At 39.8% G+C, this 17,523-nt stretch overlaps 1 protein-coding gene across 2 annotated transcripts in view; it reads left to right on the top strand.

Annotated features, from left to right (window-relative positions):
* The window catches only part of atp2a3 (ATPase sarcoplasmic/endoplasmic reticulum Ca2+ transporting 3), a 124,540-nt gene that overhangs the window by 87,360 nt on the left and 19,657 nt on the right, over positions 1 to 17,523 (top strand). For both annotated transcript variants that reach the window (XM_041801272.1, XM_041801271.1), the window contains exons 9-10: positions 12,404 to 12,492; positions 14,649 to 14,751. In XM_041801272.1, coding sequence (XP_041657206.1) covers positions 12,404 to 12,492; positions 14,649 to 14,751 — 192 coding nt within the window. The remainder of the gene's footprint in view (positions 1 to 12,403; positions 12,493 to 14,648; positions 14,752 to 17,523) is intronic.

The following is a 17,523-nucleotide window of genomic DNA, read 5'->3' as shown; positions in this document are numbered from 1 at the left end:
ATCCCCATTTGTTGTATAATACCATTATCTCTTACAAAAGCATGCACTTTAGTCTATTTTCCATGTTTGATGCACATTAGCAACCATCATCAACGCATGTCACATTGTTTTTCAGTGGGCCAGTGACCTTTAACAGGATGACCATTGACTGATGCCAGTGTTACACCACTGAACGATGCATTGGTGCATTATTGATTGTTTTTATCAGTTCAGGGCCACAATCCTGTTGAAATATTTTGTCTAAACTTCAGTAAACCAGCCCCACTCACAGCCATTGTAGATCCAGTGTGATCCAGTTACTGGTGATCCAATAGCAGCTGCCATGCAGCTGAATGGTCTTTAACCTGATGTAAATGGTAGTGAAGTGATAGCACATGGAGCATCTTGTGACTGTTAACCTGTGGGAAGATCTGGCTATGATGAATAAGTTCTAAGACATCTCTGTGTTGATGTTTGCTTTGGCACACTTTACAATATTGCAGTGGAAAAGAAGAAAGGCAACAGTGTATTATTTTCACAATGTATAGGTTTGAAAGAATTCTTACTCACAACAGTGTAAATTAAAAAATGCTGAGCTCAGTCAACAAATTTACTGTGGCAGTGTGCTGAGAAAATAAATGTGTGGGATAAACCAAAAGTGATCTATACTTATAATTCTTAAAAAAGCGTTTATATTTAACTTTGCAAACAAATACTTAAAGAACATATCAACACTAATCATGAGCATTTCTCTGACAAATAGCCTCGCCCTTTCCTTTCTCTGTTTGTGTGTTCGTGAGCGTCTCTTTGTTAGAAGTCTTTGCTCCAGTCACAGAGTAAATGCCAGAGCTGCTGTTTGTCTTGGCTCCTGTTTGTGGTTCTGCTCACACACGCACACACACAAACCTAATCAGTTAACACCTCGTCTTTACATCCTCCATCTCACCTCTCACCCCAGCTAATGATCTCAAAGGTACTGGCAGGTATGTCCAGTTAACATCACTATGACAGGAAGCTGCTGGCAGCTCATTCATTAAACAGGAGCAGAAAATCTCAGTATCATATGTTTGATACCAAAAAAATATTCAGCACAAATCATATCTGGACAGGATAAAGTGAACTAGAAGACACTAGAGATGTGTATGGCAGGTGTATGGTCAACTTTCTTGCACTAAAACTCTCTTTCTCAATGATCTGTGGCAAGGAAACCATCAAAAAGTGATCTGCAGAAAATCTCCTTGAACCTTATGCATATGCATATTTTTCAAATAACAAAGCCCTGATCAGAATAGACCTGGGATGATTAGACCAAATCCTCTATGCATGTAGTCTGACCAGCCCTGATCAAAGACAGAACAACTTCAACAGGAGCATGAAGCTCCATCAGTCCACATGGTTGAAAAAGAGCAACAATGTGATAATGTCCTCAAAATGAATGTAAAGTGAAATAATTTGTAATAAACACAAAGTAAATGAAAGGATGAGAGCTCAGACACAAGACCTTTTGCCTTAATTCTGCCCCAATGTTGTACATTGATGAGTTGTATAACCTTATAACACTAGCCTTTAGCTGCCACAGCATAGCCACCCTCAACGGACCCATGCTGTGTACATGTGTACAGTTCTTTCCACCCATGCATGGGCCCTTATGGCACCCATAATTCAACAATGTTGACTGATTGGCTACAAAAGCTAGGGTTGTCAAGTGGAAACCTCCCTTCAACAGTTCTTTGTCCAATCTATTCAGAAAGGCTGAATAGTGAGCTCCAGCACCCTTAAAAACACTGTAGACCTTCATTAGACATATTTATCACGCAGCTCAAACAGCATCACAACCATTAATAGGCCCAGGCAGCTATTCTTCATGCCAACATTACACATAAACAAATAGATGATAGAGATTAGAGAGGTTTAGGGATTGCAGAATGTCATCTCTGCTTTTTGCAGATGATGTGGTTCTGTTGGCTTCTGAGGGTCAGCACCTTCTGAGGGTCCAACCATGGTTCTCTGCTGGCCGGTGGATTACTACTCTCTCATCCTTACCTCAAATGAAGGAGTTAAGGTATCACGGGTGAGGGTAGAATGGATTTTGAGATTGACAGGCAGATTGGTACAGCATTCAGCAGTAATGCAGGTGCCATCAGGACCATTGTGGTTAAAGTGGAACTGAGCCTGAAGGCAAAGCTCTCAATTTACTGGTTGATCCACCCTTCCTACCCTCACCTATGGTTATGAGCTTTGGGTAATGACCAAAAAAAATAAGATTGCAGGTTCAAGCAATCAAAATTAGATTCCCACAAGGGTGAAAGCTCGAAGTAGAGCCGCTGCTCCTTCATGTCGAAAGGAGCCAGTTGGTTTGGGCATCTTATTAGAATGCCTCCTAAATGCCCCCTGCGGAGGTCTTCCAGGTGCATCCAACAGGAAGGAGATCTCGGGGTAGACCCAGGACTCGCTAGAGGGTCTCATCTGGCCTAGGAATGAGTCCGAATTCCTCCGGAAGATTACAAGATAGAAAGACATTGGGGAAAGAAAGGGGTGAGGTGTCCTGATTGAGGGTAGTGCTAACCCAGATTAGGCTGTTGCTCTTGAAAGTATGTTTGGTAAAAGTAGATCATATCTTTGCTGTCACCTGATAGAGCATGTTTCATTAAGACTGAGATCTGAGTCCTGTATTAGTTTTAACCCAACCCAGTAACTTTCCTGCGTACTATTCCTTTTCTCTCTTCTCACTTCTCCTGTCTATCCTTTGCTCTTTCAATCCAGCAGAGATAATGATATTGATTTTCTAATTAATTCATTCTCCCTAAACAAAGTTTGAAAAATGATTGTAGCAAAGTCAGTGATTTCTTTTTATTTTCCCTACTGGTAATTACAAACCACAGGATCAAATTAATACTGTCAACACTCTGACCCATTAAGATCCACTGAGCTATTATACATAAAAACACAAACACCTGAATTTCTTGGCAGTAGAAACTATTGTACAGTATGACAAAGTATGACTTTGAGTATGATCAGGTCCACCTTTACCTCAGTTCTAGTGGTGCAGTGGTTGCTACTTAAACATGTCTGCGAGGCATCCCTGAATGATGACGAACCTCTGTGACGTCATTGTGGCACTTGGAGGTGGCACAGGCATGCATGGTCCCTACTCCAGAGCAGGACTATTCTGAGTGTGGCTTGGCGTAACCTGGCATGGCCCAACTGGTGATGGAAAAGTAAATCAGCACGCCTTGGTTTGGATCCGCAAAATGACATATTGGAAAAGCCCCATAAGCTGCCCACACCATAGGCACTAATAAAACCCAATACCATCAGGCTTTTGAGCAGTGCTCTCACAACAAGCTGGGTGATCCCTCTTTTGAGTTTTTATTAATCTGACCACAGAACAGTTTTCCATTTTGCCTCAGTCCATTTTAAATTAGCTTTAGCACTGAGGAGACATCTGTGTTTCTGGATTTTATTCACATATGGCTTCTTCTTTGCAAACACAGCTTTAGTCAATGATTTCTGGAAGTGCTCTTGTGCGTGTGCAGTACAGAATCATGCCTGTTTTTAATGCAGTGCTGCCTGAGAGTCTGAAGATCACAAGCATCCAATGTTGGCCTTCAGCCTTGACCCCTGCTCACAGAGATTTCTCCAGATTCTCTGAATCTTTTGATGATTTCATGAACTACAGAGGGTTGGATATTCAAAGTCTTTGCAATTTTACTTTGAGAAACATTTCTCTGAAATTGTTCCACAGTCTTTAGATGCAATTTTTCAAAGATTGGTGAGCCTGTACACATTTTTCCTTCTGAGAGACTCTGCCTCTGTAAAATATTCCTCTTATACCCAGTCATGTTACTGGCCTGTTGTCAATTAACCTAATTAGTTAATATTGCTCCTCCAGTTGTTTCTCATTAGTACCACTTACTTTTCCAGCCTTTTGATGCACCGTCCCTGCTTTTGAGATGTGTTGCTGCCGTCAAATTCAAAATAAGCTGATATTTTTTATGTGACTTTTTCCATGTGAGACTTAAGCTGACCAAACTTTGCCCATTGGGTATTAATGATAAATGCCAGAACAAGGTTTAAAGTCATCTAGCTGAGGTTTGTTGACTTCAGTCATTGAATGAACACTCTGCAGTATTTTCTAGGCTTGTCTGAAAGGGGACAGTGCATTCCCTCAAAGCTGCCTGGTATTCTTGTCGTCTAAAGTCAAAGCTCCTCCCTTCACTGTCTCCTGAGCTGACTCCTAACGTGATTGTGGGTGTGTGTGTGTGATTAATGCGTAGCAGCAGGGAGTTCCCTCCAGCAGGAGGGACATGGAGCGGTGATCTCACTGCAGCCCTGAAATCCTCTCAGACAGAAAAAGAGCGAGGCAGGCTGACACGGGTAAATATTGACCTTCTGCTTCCCTCTTTACTCCCTGGCCGGCTGCCCTCGGCTCTCTGGAGGGAGATAAGGGGGTAAACACTCACACAGAGAAAATCAAACTTCCTCTTTGCAGGTTTTTTCAACATGGTGCTTCCTGGTGATAGTCATTTACAGCACGGGTTACCCCTTTAACTGTTATTCTCTGTTTGATACCTTTTTAGTGCATAAAAGTATAAATTGGCTGCATTAATGTTTACCCATCTGTGCATATTTTTGGTCCTCTCCTTGTGGCTCCCCTGCCTCTGGGGTTGCCCCGTTATCCACAGGATTTCCAGGGATACCCCCCTCTGTATCCTGCTGATGGTGACTCTGCACTTCCCCCCATTTGCCCTTCACAAACACTCACAAACACGAATAGACATGCACACATTAAGAGGGTTACTCCTCATTAATCCCTACATAAGCTCAAAGTGAAGTGAATGTAAGAACACAAACTCTTTCCACTACGGCTGTCTCACATGGATCTCACTGTGCCTCGTTTCCTTGGAGACTGCAGCAGATTAGATAGAGAGAAAACTGACCTCAGATGAAAGAACAGCCTTATTTTCTTCTCTCAACCTTGATGTGTATGTGTGTGTGTGCTTTTGTGGAATTTATCAGGCTGCCGAGACGTTACTATAGATTTTAGTTAAGAATGAAATGGAGTGAACAAGTAAGAAGGCTTTATTGCTGTTAAGAATAGAGCAGAGGTGTTGTAGTTTCAGTGTTCATTCAGTGATGAAATTAAAAAGTTTTCAATGTTTTATGAGGCAAGCATGAAATAAAGCACACAAACTGAGCCATTCACAGTCTAAATAGTTATAGTAGAGCTTCTGCTGCAGCTCTTAAACTTCCATCACAGTCATGTTTGGGGTTGTTTACCCATGGTTACTGGTTTTTAAAGTATGTGTGGTTCAATACCACTTCAAACACTCCTTCGTTTAAAGTGCAAGACATCGTATTTATTTACAGTGCAGCCAAATTATCTTCTGTGGTTCTAATGACAAATCAGGGAATAATTGTGCTCTGTCTTTACACCAGGAGTGTGAGAAGGACACAATAAAAGTTGTTACTTAGATGTGAGGTTGGGTGTTTGCGGCATATTTCCTGCAGCTCTTCTGTAACAAGATCTGAAGGTACAACTGCTAAAAATGTGTCCAGAAATATTCATTTTGCACTTTAAAGATTTATTTTTGATAAAGCAAGTCCCAAAGTCTTGGAAATGACTTTGTAACCTTTTCCAGACTGATGGATTTCAGTCACTTTGTTTCTCATTTGTTCTTGAATTTCTTTGGATCGTGGCATGATGCGTTTCTTTTTGAGATCTTGTAGCCGTCTTCACTTTGTCTGACAGCTTCTATTTAAGTGATTTCTTGATTCAACAAATCTGGTGGTAATCAGGCCTGGGTGTGGCCAGTGAAATTGGACTCAGCTTTCCAAGAACTGTGGTTAATCACAGTTAACTCATGACTTAACAAGGGTGGGGCAATTACTTTTTCACATAGGGCCAGATAGGTTTGGATATTTTTTTTCCCTTAAAAAATAAAATCATCATTTAAAAACTGCATTTTCTATTTACTTGGGTTGTCTTTGTGACATAAAGAAATAGGTTTGATGATCCAAAACATTTACGTGTGATAAATATACAGAAAAACTAAGGAATCAGAAAGGGGGCAAATACTTTTTCACGGCACGATACGCCGGTGGCCCAGATTCAGTTTCCATTCAGTAGCTTCTTTCCCACATAACCTTCCCCACTCTCTAATACCTCTTTCAGACTCTTTTCATTGTCTTATCAACACAATAAAGGCACAAAAAGCCCCAAAATGAATCTTAATAAAAGTTAACTCCGTGCAAATCAGGTGAGCATGACATTTTCTGCATGATATCGGTATAATCCAGGGATCGGCAACCTGTGGCTCCGGAGCTGTACGTCGCTCTTTTGCACCTCCCAAGAGGCTCTCTGCAGCTGTGCCAGAAATTTTGAATAAAGGATTATTTCTAATATGAAAATATGTGCTTTTCTTATGCTATATTGAGATAGACATGTATATTTTATCTGCAAACACGCTTTTTCATTCACTTGTTAGGTTGTGGTCATGTCACCAGTGACACATGAAGCAGGAGTTTTGTGCATAAGTTTAGTTTTTAATATCTGCGAGCTGGTGGAGCATAGCAAGAGGGATGGAGGAAATGTGAGGAAGACAATCAACTTTGATAAGTTTCATATTAAACTGGTGTATCTGTCAGACTAAAGTGGTGTCAGTGGAGAATATCTAAAAAACCTAAAACCTAAAAACCTAAGGCAAATTCACACTTACCAGTATCAGTCAGACAGACAGATAGAAAGGAGGCTGAGGGATCAATAATGGGCTGTTTGAGCCAAATGAACAGGTAGCTTATGTTGTATTGTTATTTTCCTCTCTGCTGCTGTTAGGTCTTCGTTTTTAGGAGGATAAATCTGATGATAATTTAAATATTTTGGCATGTAATGAATGTAAGTTACAGTGTATGAGTGTGCTTTTAGGTAGGAAAAGATGAGATTGTTGATGTTTGTTGTGTGTTAATGTGGTGCTGTCCATGGTGCTGACTGACATCTGTCACTTATAGAGAGTGAAGGAGGGAGAGAGGCTATAGATGGCTCCCTCTCCTCAATCATAGATATTTTCAGTGATTAACATGATTGCTTGGGTCTGTTCTTCAGATTGTATTGTTGATGCAGTCCGTGGCTTAATAATAATGGATGCTGTTGTTTATCGAATGGGCAAAAGCATGCCTTTCCTACTAAAGTCTTGTATATGAAATGACAGCATATGATAGAGAGGGGAGATGAAGTAGAGGAGGTTTCATCTATAGGTGAACAGTAGGTTACGACAATATCCTGCACTAACTCTGTCTGACAGTAACTGTAACAAGTGTGTGTGGGTGAATCAAGAAATAATGATAAAGACTATATCGGTATCATTAAGAATGAATAAATAAATAAATATATAAATAAATAACAATCACTAGCTGATAATGACACCTATAGATAAAAATAATAAAATCTGTGCACAGTTGTTTCTGTTAGAGTTCTAAATCCATAAATGCATCAGAATGAATGTATTATCAAAAAGCCAATTATGAGGAAAAATAACATGACTAACTGGAGGGTTATAAGTGTGATAAAACATGTCAGTGTATGGCCACATACTTTTCCTCAGTCAGTATTGTTGACTGATGAGTAATCGACTGCATTAACTTTATTGTAAGGTTCAAATGCGTTTTGCGGCTCTTCAAAGATTTTCTGGAAGGGTGTACAACAAAAATGGCTCTTTTGACAGAAAAGGTTGCAGACCCCTGGTATAAGCGAATATAAACATTTTTGACATAATTACAACCAACATTTGGCTTTATAAATCTGCCTTTATTAGGTGCATATATTGTCTGTAAAAACAAATTGGTTTGTGGAATTTTAGGCTGGATCAACAGACCTACATTATCTGAAGTTTTTTCTTTATTCAGTGTCATTCCTTACACATAAAAGCTGTCTTCAGGATGGAAATTTGTTAATTTGTTTGTGTGTGTCTTAAGGACAGTCAAAGAGTGCCAAAAAATAGAACTTTCAGTTAACAAGCACCTTAGCCCTACTTAATGTAAAATACCATGCACTGTGACTTACTGTTTTGATGTTTCTCAAATACTGTAAGAACTTACTTACACATATAAGTTTTATGGACTGATGAGACAATGATGAGCCTTTACCAAAGTGATGGAAAGGCTAACGTTTGGAGAAAGAAAGGATCTGCTCATGATCCCAAACATACAAGCTCATCTGTAAAACACAGTGGAGGTAATGTCATGGCTTCTTTTGGGATGGGCTCATTAATCTACATTGATGATGTAACACATGGTGGTAGCAGAAATGAACTCAGAAGTCTACAGAAACACTTTGTCTGCCAATTTAAGGAAAGATGCAACCAAACTGATAAGGAGATCCTTCATCATGCAGTGAGATAATGACCCATAATACACTGGCAAAAGCACAAAGGAGTTCGTCAGAGGCAAGAAGTGGCAGGTTTTAGACTGGCCATGTCAATCTCCAGACTTGAACCCAATAGAGCATGTATTTTAATTGCTACAAAGGAGACTGAAAGGCATAAACCGCAAAAACAAACAACAACTGAAAGAGGCTGCAGTTAAAGCCTGGAAAAGCATCACAAAAAAAGAACGCAAAAGTTTGGTGATGCCAGTGGGTGACAGACTTGATGCAGGTAATGCAATTAAGTCTTGTTCATTTTAATCTGTTTTTAAGTCTATCTGTTCCAATACTTTTGCTCACCTAAAAATGTCCAGATCAAGACATAAATACCTGGAAATAAAAGCTGAGATATTGGTCTCTTGTCTCATATTCATCTTTTGACATCAAACCCAGATGTTTTAAGTCTACAGCAAAAATAAAGGAATTGGGCCCAACGGTCCAATTCCTTTATCCACTTTTCCTAGGTACGTGTAGGGGGGCTTCAAGGAAAATGGTTGGGAAACATTGGATTAGAGCAATGTACGTATGAGGTGAGGCATTAAACCACAGAGAGCCTTCTTACAGCATTTAAGTTACAGTAGAGTAGATAAATTACTTGCAATTTTTAAGTATGGTAAATAGATTAAATTAGTTATTAGTACAGTAAGTAGTTTAATAAGTGCAAGTATACGTGCATATGTAGTGAGGCATTTTACATCAATAAGCTTTCTTACAATATTTGAGAGACATTAAAACAGTAAGAGACAGTGCATGGTATTTAACTTTAAGTAGGGCTAAGGTGCTTGTTAAATGAAAGTTCTATTTTCTGACACTCTTTGACTGTTGATTGGCCATCAGAGTGACATCAGAGTTTGTAATCAAAGACAGCTCCTCACTGACTTCTGGCTGACTACTCAGTTAATTACAGCTATATACTTTTCCTGTTAATGACTCAGAGCAGGGGTTTTTTGTTGTTCTTAAAAAGAGTCAGCTCCCTTTGACTTCCTTAAAATCATTATAACTCTGAGAATTGTATGAACTCCACCCCTGTGAGTATGTGTGTGAGTGGGTACTGCAGTGCACTACTGAGATGAAACTGAAGTGATAAATAAAAGCCGAATGATTAATAGAGAATGCGAGAGAGCGTTTTAACTGTGAGGTGGTCATTGTCATTGCATTGCTGCTCTAGGTAACACTACAATACACTGGCAGGGTTACAACATAACTCTTGCACAGTAAGCTTTGAAACTTTTCACATTGTTTGCCCGACAATACTTTAAACTTAGACTGCTTTGGTATAAATTAAAAAATGCATGTTTTGTGACTTAAGACAACTCTGCTAATGAGTTTAAAGTGCACGTAAGTGAGATAACTGTAATATGCATACCTCTCTTTCTGTAAAATCCTTGTGCATAACAAAGCAATTACAATCACATTATCACAAAAAGCTTTTGCAAACTAACAATGAAAACAGTAATTAGTTATTTTCATTATGAAATTTTGTGTAAACGGGTTGGTCTCGGCAATCATGAACATTTGCTCATGACTTTTCCCTGAAGTTAATTGACTCTGATTTAAACCCTGAAGTTGCAGAGGTTCAAATAATTGACTGGAAAGTGAAACCCACTTAGTTAAAACTCTAAACATCCCTGTCATTAGAGCCGTGGTTTATCTGGAGAAGCAAAATGTCAACTACATCCACATGAAACAATCCCAAACTGAACATTTTCACAGTAGCTATGATCTCAGCCTCTTTAACCATGCTTCACTTTTATTTCTAACGGTTCTTCTAGTCTTGGCTGACTACATGTTGTATCCCTGTGCTGCAGTCTTTTAAATTACTCCATTAAAAGGCCAAACTGTTCTTTTAAACTTGAGCGACTAAAGCTTCGTCTCATCTGAAGTCTGCCATTGATTATCTGCTTATTTTTAAATCCGTGGTAAGTTTGCAACACAACGACAGTGAGAGAGGAATCAACACAAGTTTAAATTGAAAGCTCCTTCATTAAATCTTCAATCAGTCACATTTAATTGAGTCTCAAAAGGAGTTTAAATCTTTCAGAAGGGTGTTTTTTTTCTCTGCGTGTTTGTGTGTTACTTTCCTTTAACGTAAGTGCGTTTGAAGTGCGTTGTAGAAAAGTTGTGTATCTCGTTCTTATGGACCTCTAGCCCCCACTCTCCCTCTCCGTTTTTATCGATAAATTAGTATTAGCGGTGCATCATGAACTCGCTCTCCTGGGGGTTTTTCAGGCAGAAGATTTGCCAACAAAGCAGCCAACAAAGCAAATCCTTGGACAGCTCTGGGACTGCGGCTCCTTCTCAAACTCTCTCTGACTTGTTCTTTGTTTTGCAGCGATTTAATGAAGCGTGTGTGGCAGTCTGAGTGAATGATGAAGCCTTACATCTAGACATGTAAGCAATAAAACTCCCATGTCGCCTGCGTGTTTAGAAACACTGAAGAACCAAGGAAAGAGGCGTAATAATGCAGGGACTGCTGCACAAACTGACAGCAAGGGGATTTCTTGGCTTTTAGTGGCAGTTTGGACTCCACCTCTCCTGTGACTATTTCCCTGTTTGGACAGTTCTTCATGTTCACAGCTCTTTGTTTGTTTCAAAAATACTTTTAAACCCTTTATTTATAAGAAACAAGATAAGAAGTTAGTAAAGAATTTTGAGTTAGTGAATCTTTTGTGAGCTGTTTCTTTGCTCTTAGTATTTACACTTAATCCTGCCTTGACTTGTTGTTGACACCGTGAAGCCAGGTGTGAATTACAGATGGGAACACACCAAGTGTGACTGTTCAAATATAAACATCTCCTCTACAGCTGTAGGCTGGCTCACTGTAAGAGTGGTGGTGTTTTATTACCTGTTCAGGTACACATTCAAGTGGAGGAACAAGAGGCAGCTGTGGGTCAGTGGTAGTCGGTCACCTCTGGAAGGCTGCGGGCATGGATGCTCCAGTTTACCAAAATTATAATTGACTATTGTTATAGATTTTAAGACCACGGTTATTAAACTTGATCACTTATTGAGTGTGTTTACATGGACTTTGGTATCCCTGGTCATCCATATCCCAAAAAGCATGAGAAATACTAGTTGCCTGGTTTCTGATCACTGCATTAATCTCTGCAGGCATTGGTGAATCTTCATCTTTTAAGTTTGTGTTTTAACAAGGAGATCCTAATTAATGTACACTCATAAAATAGAAATATTACCTTTAATTTCTAGGGTGTTTGCCGTACCTGTTCAGAAGTTATTAAAGCTGTTATAAGGAATTTTCTTTTAGACAACTTATTCTTAGTTTAAGTACAGTTAACAAAACATCTGCAGAAAAGTGAGAGGATGGCAAGGAGTAAAAGTAATGGTGGGAGTATCAATACTAAAGTATCGATATATTGATACTTTCCAAGAACTGTGGTTAATCTGTTAATGCATGATTTAATGGGGGGGGGGGGGATTTCTTTTCCACATGTGGCCAGATAGGTTGGGATTTTTTTCCCTTAATAGATAAAACCATCATTAGAAACTGCATTGTTTTGTATTTACTTGAGATATTTAAACAGGTTTAATGATCTGAAACATTTAAGTGTGATAAATATGCAAAATATCAGGAATCAGAAAGGGGGCAAATACTTTTTCACAGCACTGTACATTTAAAACCAACGTGACTGTAACGACATGAGAAAACCAAAACATTTAAACAGGGATAATTAAATATATGATATTTCAAAGTAAAGCAACCTCATCATCTGTCACCATACTCTCAATCTGGTTTAAATAAATCAGTGTCTAATGTATCATACATGTATGAAAATTAGACTTAATGATGAAACAATCTAGGAAAATATAAATGTCTACCCACACAGCATGGTTTAATGGTTAAAGCACTCAAGGGCCCATTAGAGTTGTAGACAATGACTCCATTAGAAATGTGGTGCAGCCATTATGGGGACTATCTAATGCTCCGTATCCACTAATTAGCTCACCATTGTGCCTCTGATTGTGTTTGTTTTTTCTCTTCTCCAGATGTTCGTCACTGACAAAGTGGAGGATTCAAACTGCACCCTTCATGAGTTCTCCATAACTGGATCTACGTATGCTCCTGAGGGACAAATGTGAGTGTCACGGTTCAAACATTCCAAGTTTTAATTTAACAAATGTAATGGTACTCTCATTACAATACGATACACACAGTATAACTGATAACACCATATTTGAAGATTTTGAAGAGTTTGGGGTGTGTCAGTCCTGACTCACTAGATATGCTGCAAGCTTAGGTAAAGTACAGTACAGCTTCTGTAGGTTTGTCATTTACCTTTTTAGTAAGATAGTCTAAATGATTTACAGTGGCAGCCAAACTGTTCTAAGCCTTACCTCAGCTGTTGTCATATGCTCTTCAAGTATTCACCATTTTTGTGTTTGGTCCCTTGTGGGAGATGAGGGATTTTTTTCTATATCCCTTCATTCATTGAGGATGAAATCCTCCCAAATTCACTCCGAAGTGGGATTTTAAAGTGAACCCTAAATCAAACAGATCTGTATGGTATAAATAGGAATATCTTGAAATAGTCAGAGGTGCAGCCTGAATTTCTGGTTTTGAAAACAAGAATTAACGGGCGCAGAATTTCCTCAACTTTTTGTCACTTGCTATGGTTTTATTCAGGTTTTTGAAATGTTGGGACTTTAAAAGTGTTTTAAAAGCTCTAATTAAACTGCTACTTTTCCACAGCTACATCTGAGCTAATCACTACAGCGGTAGCAGCCATTGTATACACCAGTTTACAATACAGCTATACCCCACCCCTAATGATCACATGCTCATGCTGGAGCAGGTCCGTAGAAGACTGAAAAACATCTTTTCCGTCATGAAAAGCTTTCGGTGTGGCTCTTTGCTCTTGTTTTATTAAAGAAATGTGGTCCAGTTCTGATTAAACTGCCACTATACTATAGCTACATCCAAGCACACTGCTACACAGATGGCAGCCATTGCTATCCACTCCCAGTACAACTAAAAACCTGCACTTAGCTACTGTCTCATTCTCCTAAAATGACTCTGATTGGTAAGGTCAGTTTTCAGACTGGTCATTTTCAGATTGGAGCTTTTTCCCAGACGTGGAATCTGGCCAATCTATGTGTTTTTACGAGGTTAAGGAGCTGAGGGTTGAACCCACAGCCTTCCACATATGAGACAACCGACTCTACCTACTGGGTTACAGTCGCCTGGTGTGCTCAGGTACAGAACCTGGGAAACAGTCGCACTTGGGTATAGTATGAAACAATGGTGCCTAATTGCAAATGTATTTGAATTTTCCCATTTGTATCGATTTTGAATTCTACTGTACATACATCCCTTATTTATTTAATAAAGTCCTGTCCTTTCGAAGATTTCATTATATTTTACACTGGTAATTTGATCCCATTCCTCTTAACTCCTTCTGCCTCTCATGAAAATCCAAGCAGCTTTTCTCCAAAAGTAGATGCTGTATAAAAATAATTGTAATGAGGCAAACTGTGAAATGGTCGGTGGTCCAAGATTTGTTTCATTACTCTAATGATGACTCAAAATGTTCTGCTGCCACGTACTACCTTGGCAATTTCTTCTACAAATAGAAACAGTTAGTAACCCTGGATGATTCTTATGAGTTTAACAGAAGAGCTATACATTCATAGCCGCTGTAGTGCTCCATTATAATCCATTATGCCTCAGCTGTACTGTACTCTTGTTGCATCACACCCTCTTTGTTGTAAAAGTTGTGAAGTGGAGTGTGAACTTTGCAGATAAACTGAAAAGTAAAAGGGTTTTAACAGTCATATTTTTCAGCTTTGATCTCTGCATTTTATCTCTACGTTAGTGTAGGATTAAAGGTAGAAGGCCAGTCATCAGGTAGGAGAGGGTTCAGTGCATACACATGTTGTTTATTTTGCTGTTTGCTGAGTGACTCTGCATGAACCTGTCGATTTCATAACAGCACAGTGTGGGTTAGTGTGTGGGAGCCTCGCTAGCAACCAATGCAGTCTCTACTGGGAAGAGATCCACGGTTGTCATGCAATCAGCACTTCTTGTCAGCGACACACTTGCAGAGATACACACTGTTTACTACTGAACCAGCTCTGTTTCTCTGCTCAACTTTTGAATGCTAAACAACTGAAAGACTGCTACACTCATACATATGGATGGGGTTACTGGATCTGAGGTGTAGCGAACTGTGAAGTGAATTCCCTCGTGCATGGTGTATGACATGCATATGTGTGTGTTTGTGTGTGTTTCCAGACTGAAAGGAGACAAGCCGATCCAGTGTGGCGACTATGATGGACTCCTGGAGTTGGCCACTATTTGCTCCATGTGCAACGACTCCTCGCTGGACTACAATGAGGTCATTAATACAGAAACACAGTAATTTCATCATTAGAAGTTTTAGTGACAGCAGTACCAGCAGACTGGAATGCTGTCTTTTTGAAATTAAGTGCAAAATTATTTAATTTAAAGTTGAAGTTGTTTAGAGATGTTATCCTGATGACACACCAAGGACTGTAAGAACCCTGGTTGGGAATCAGTGACTCTAGGTGGATTTGCACTCTGCAGTTTTTACTGAAAATTTTGACATACAGTACCGTGCAGAAGTTTAGACATGTTTGGGCCAAAATTTGAGGCTGAAGTAAGGTGTGTAATGCCGAGTACGCCCACCCGAGGGCCCCATCGGGTGGGAAGGAGGATTGACACAACCCAGGTCATGCTCTGGATGTCTTTGTACATTACCAAGGGCATGGGAAAATAATCTGATGAAAACAAAACAAAAACCACAGCTTTAGGGCAGAGTTATGGGTAGATGTGGCAATTAAACATAGCCTAGGGTACTGTTAGGGTGGGTTTGAGGGTTGCCACAACCCCCTGGTTGTCATGTGTATGTTCTAAGCACCTGAAAACTGTTGGTGGTTGCTGGGCGTATTACCAGGGATGCAACGGCCTGGACAAAAAGAATGCTGTTAAGCTTGACCTTGGAGTGACACACGTACATGTCAAATGTGTCGACACTGACTCTGGCCTCCCTCCCTCCTCTCTTCAGCCCGGGGTTGTGGAACATCAGGACCTGTGAAGAACTGTTAGCGCTCTACGTGCCTTAAACTTCTGCACAGTACTGTACATCGCGCATGATTCCTACACTTACAAAAAAATGATTTTCCCCTCAGGTTAACCAACCTGCCTGGCATAAAGGTGATCGATATCACATATTTCTCAGTTCTCTCTAGCCAGAGGAAGAGAGGCAAAAGCCTTGAGGAGTCATCTCTAGACCTAAGAGGCTAGCTGCTCTCCTTGAACACCTTCCAACCTGCATTTTTTTTCACAATGATGCTTTTGATGGGAATGCTATTAAGCAAATAAACCTTGTGGGGAAAGCAACCAAGTGGTTAAGTGTCTTTCACAAACAGTCTGGTTCTACAAGTGGGCTCTTTCAGGTGGACAACAGCAGCTGGCACTCATTTGCAGGCCTGTTTCCTTCCTCCACTTTTCTTGTTACTTTATACACATTTTAAAAAGCCAAACTTTTACCAGATGAATAGCCACTTATAAGCCAAAAGACTGGCTATTATAACTAAGCAGAGTTATACATTCTGAGAGAATATTTGGCAAACTTTTCATGGGCACAGCCCACATACTCAGCTCTGCTGCTCATCCTACAAATGTATGTGCCTTACAAATGTGGAACAATTTAAAACAGTGGTTCTAAACGGTCATGTATCAGCCCCCACCACCACCTCCTTATGAGAAGTCTCGACCCAGATTTCTAACAAAATACCTCATAATCTTGGATAAACCAGCTTTGTTATCCCAAGAGATGGAAATAAGTATGAAGAAATCTTGAGAGAATCATTGAAATGTACTCATCATCACAGGAAACTTCATACGATAAAAACAAAGGGGGTTTCTATCTACTTAGAGCTTCCACTGTTCATCGACAGCTTTTTTTCCAGGCTGTCATTTGTGACCCACTGGAAAGAGCTTTGCGACCCATTTTGGTCTCAGCAGATATTCGCTAAAAAAGGCAAATATTTAACCTTGCAAAGCAGATGGGTACACCCATTTCCATGTTTCTCACGGGTGAATCCATCTTGCAAAGCTCTCGTCTGCACCGTTTTTGGCTCGGTTAGAAAGTGACGGGACCAATCAGCAATGAGGGGCAGTACTTGTGGGCGCGGCAGAGTCATGACGTAAGCAAGCAGCAACAAGAGGCTGGCGCTGTTATGGCGGAAGACATTAGCATGGATGCTGCAAAAGTGCCAGTTTTATCAGAACTTGACAACATTTCTTCGTTAAAAGAAGAACAAAGAACAGCACTGGGTTGTTTTCTTTTCAAAAAGACAAAAGTTGTGTACGACTAATGTACGACTAATCTTATGACTAAGATTAAGGTCTGAACAGTATTGAATCGGTATTGTCTAAAATTATAAAGATAGATAAAAATATATGAAGACAGTATCACACCAGATGCTGTGCTGTTGCAGTACATATCTGCATGCTGTGACTCTGGCTGAATCACAGCAGTGCTGATATTCAGTGTAACTGCACTACCTTTCATGCAGTATTACTGAAATGACATATAAGTTTTAGTCATACTGGGTTTGCTTGAGGAAATGAAACCATAGCCATAGCCTGGATGGAGAAGAACCTTCACAGACATACTAAAAGTATGGAGCTAACAGTAAAATACTTGGTTGTGGATCACAGTCATTAGTACTGTTTGTTAAATCGTTTTTTTAGAATGAGGGTTAAGGCTCTAAAAGATACCAATCTGTGGCTCATACAGCACAAACAGGTAGGTTTTCTTCTCAAATACCGCACAGTTTAATTGTGTAAAGTTTATAAAAACACTGTAATACAAAAAGTAGAACTGCAACACACAGAGTGACATCACAGAAAGCGTTTTTTCTCCTCTTCATCAGCTGAGCTAGTTTTACTCCAAAGTTTCTTTCTCTGGTTTGGATTGCTTTTCTCACCTCTTTGTCATCACCATGGTATCATGGTAACCACGCTGAGAAGAGAGACTAAGGATAAGGCTCATTTCATCTCCTATGTTCCCTCTCAGACTGTTTCTGCTCTCTTAAACAGGCATTTAGCCACCAATTTGGACTGTTTTTGAATAAAAAGC

The sequence above is a fragment of the Cheilinus undulatus genome, linkage group 12, assembly GCF_018320785.1.
Source record: "Cheilinus undulatus linkage group 12, ASM1832078v1, whole genome shotgun sequence".
Classification (NCBI taxonomy): domain Eukaryota; kingdom Metazoa; phylum Chordata; class Actinopteri; order Labriformes; family Labridae; genus Cheilinus; species Cheilinus undulatus.
This window is presented reverse-complemented; position numbering and strand designations above follow the sequence as displayed.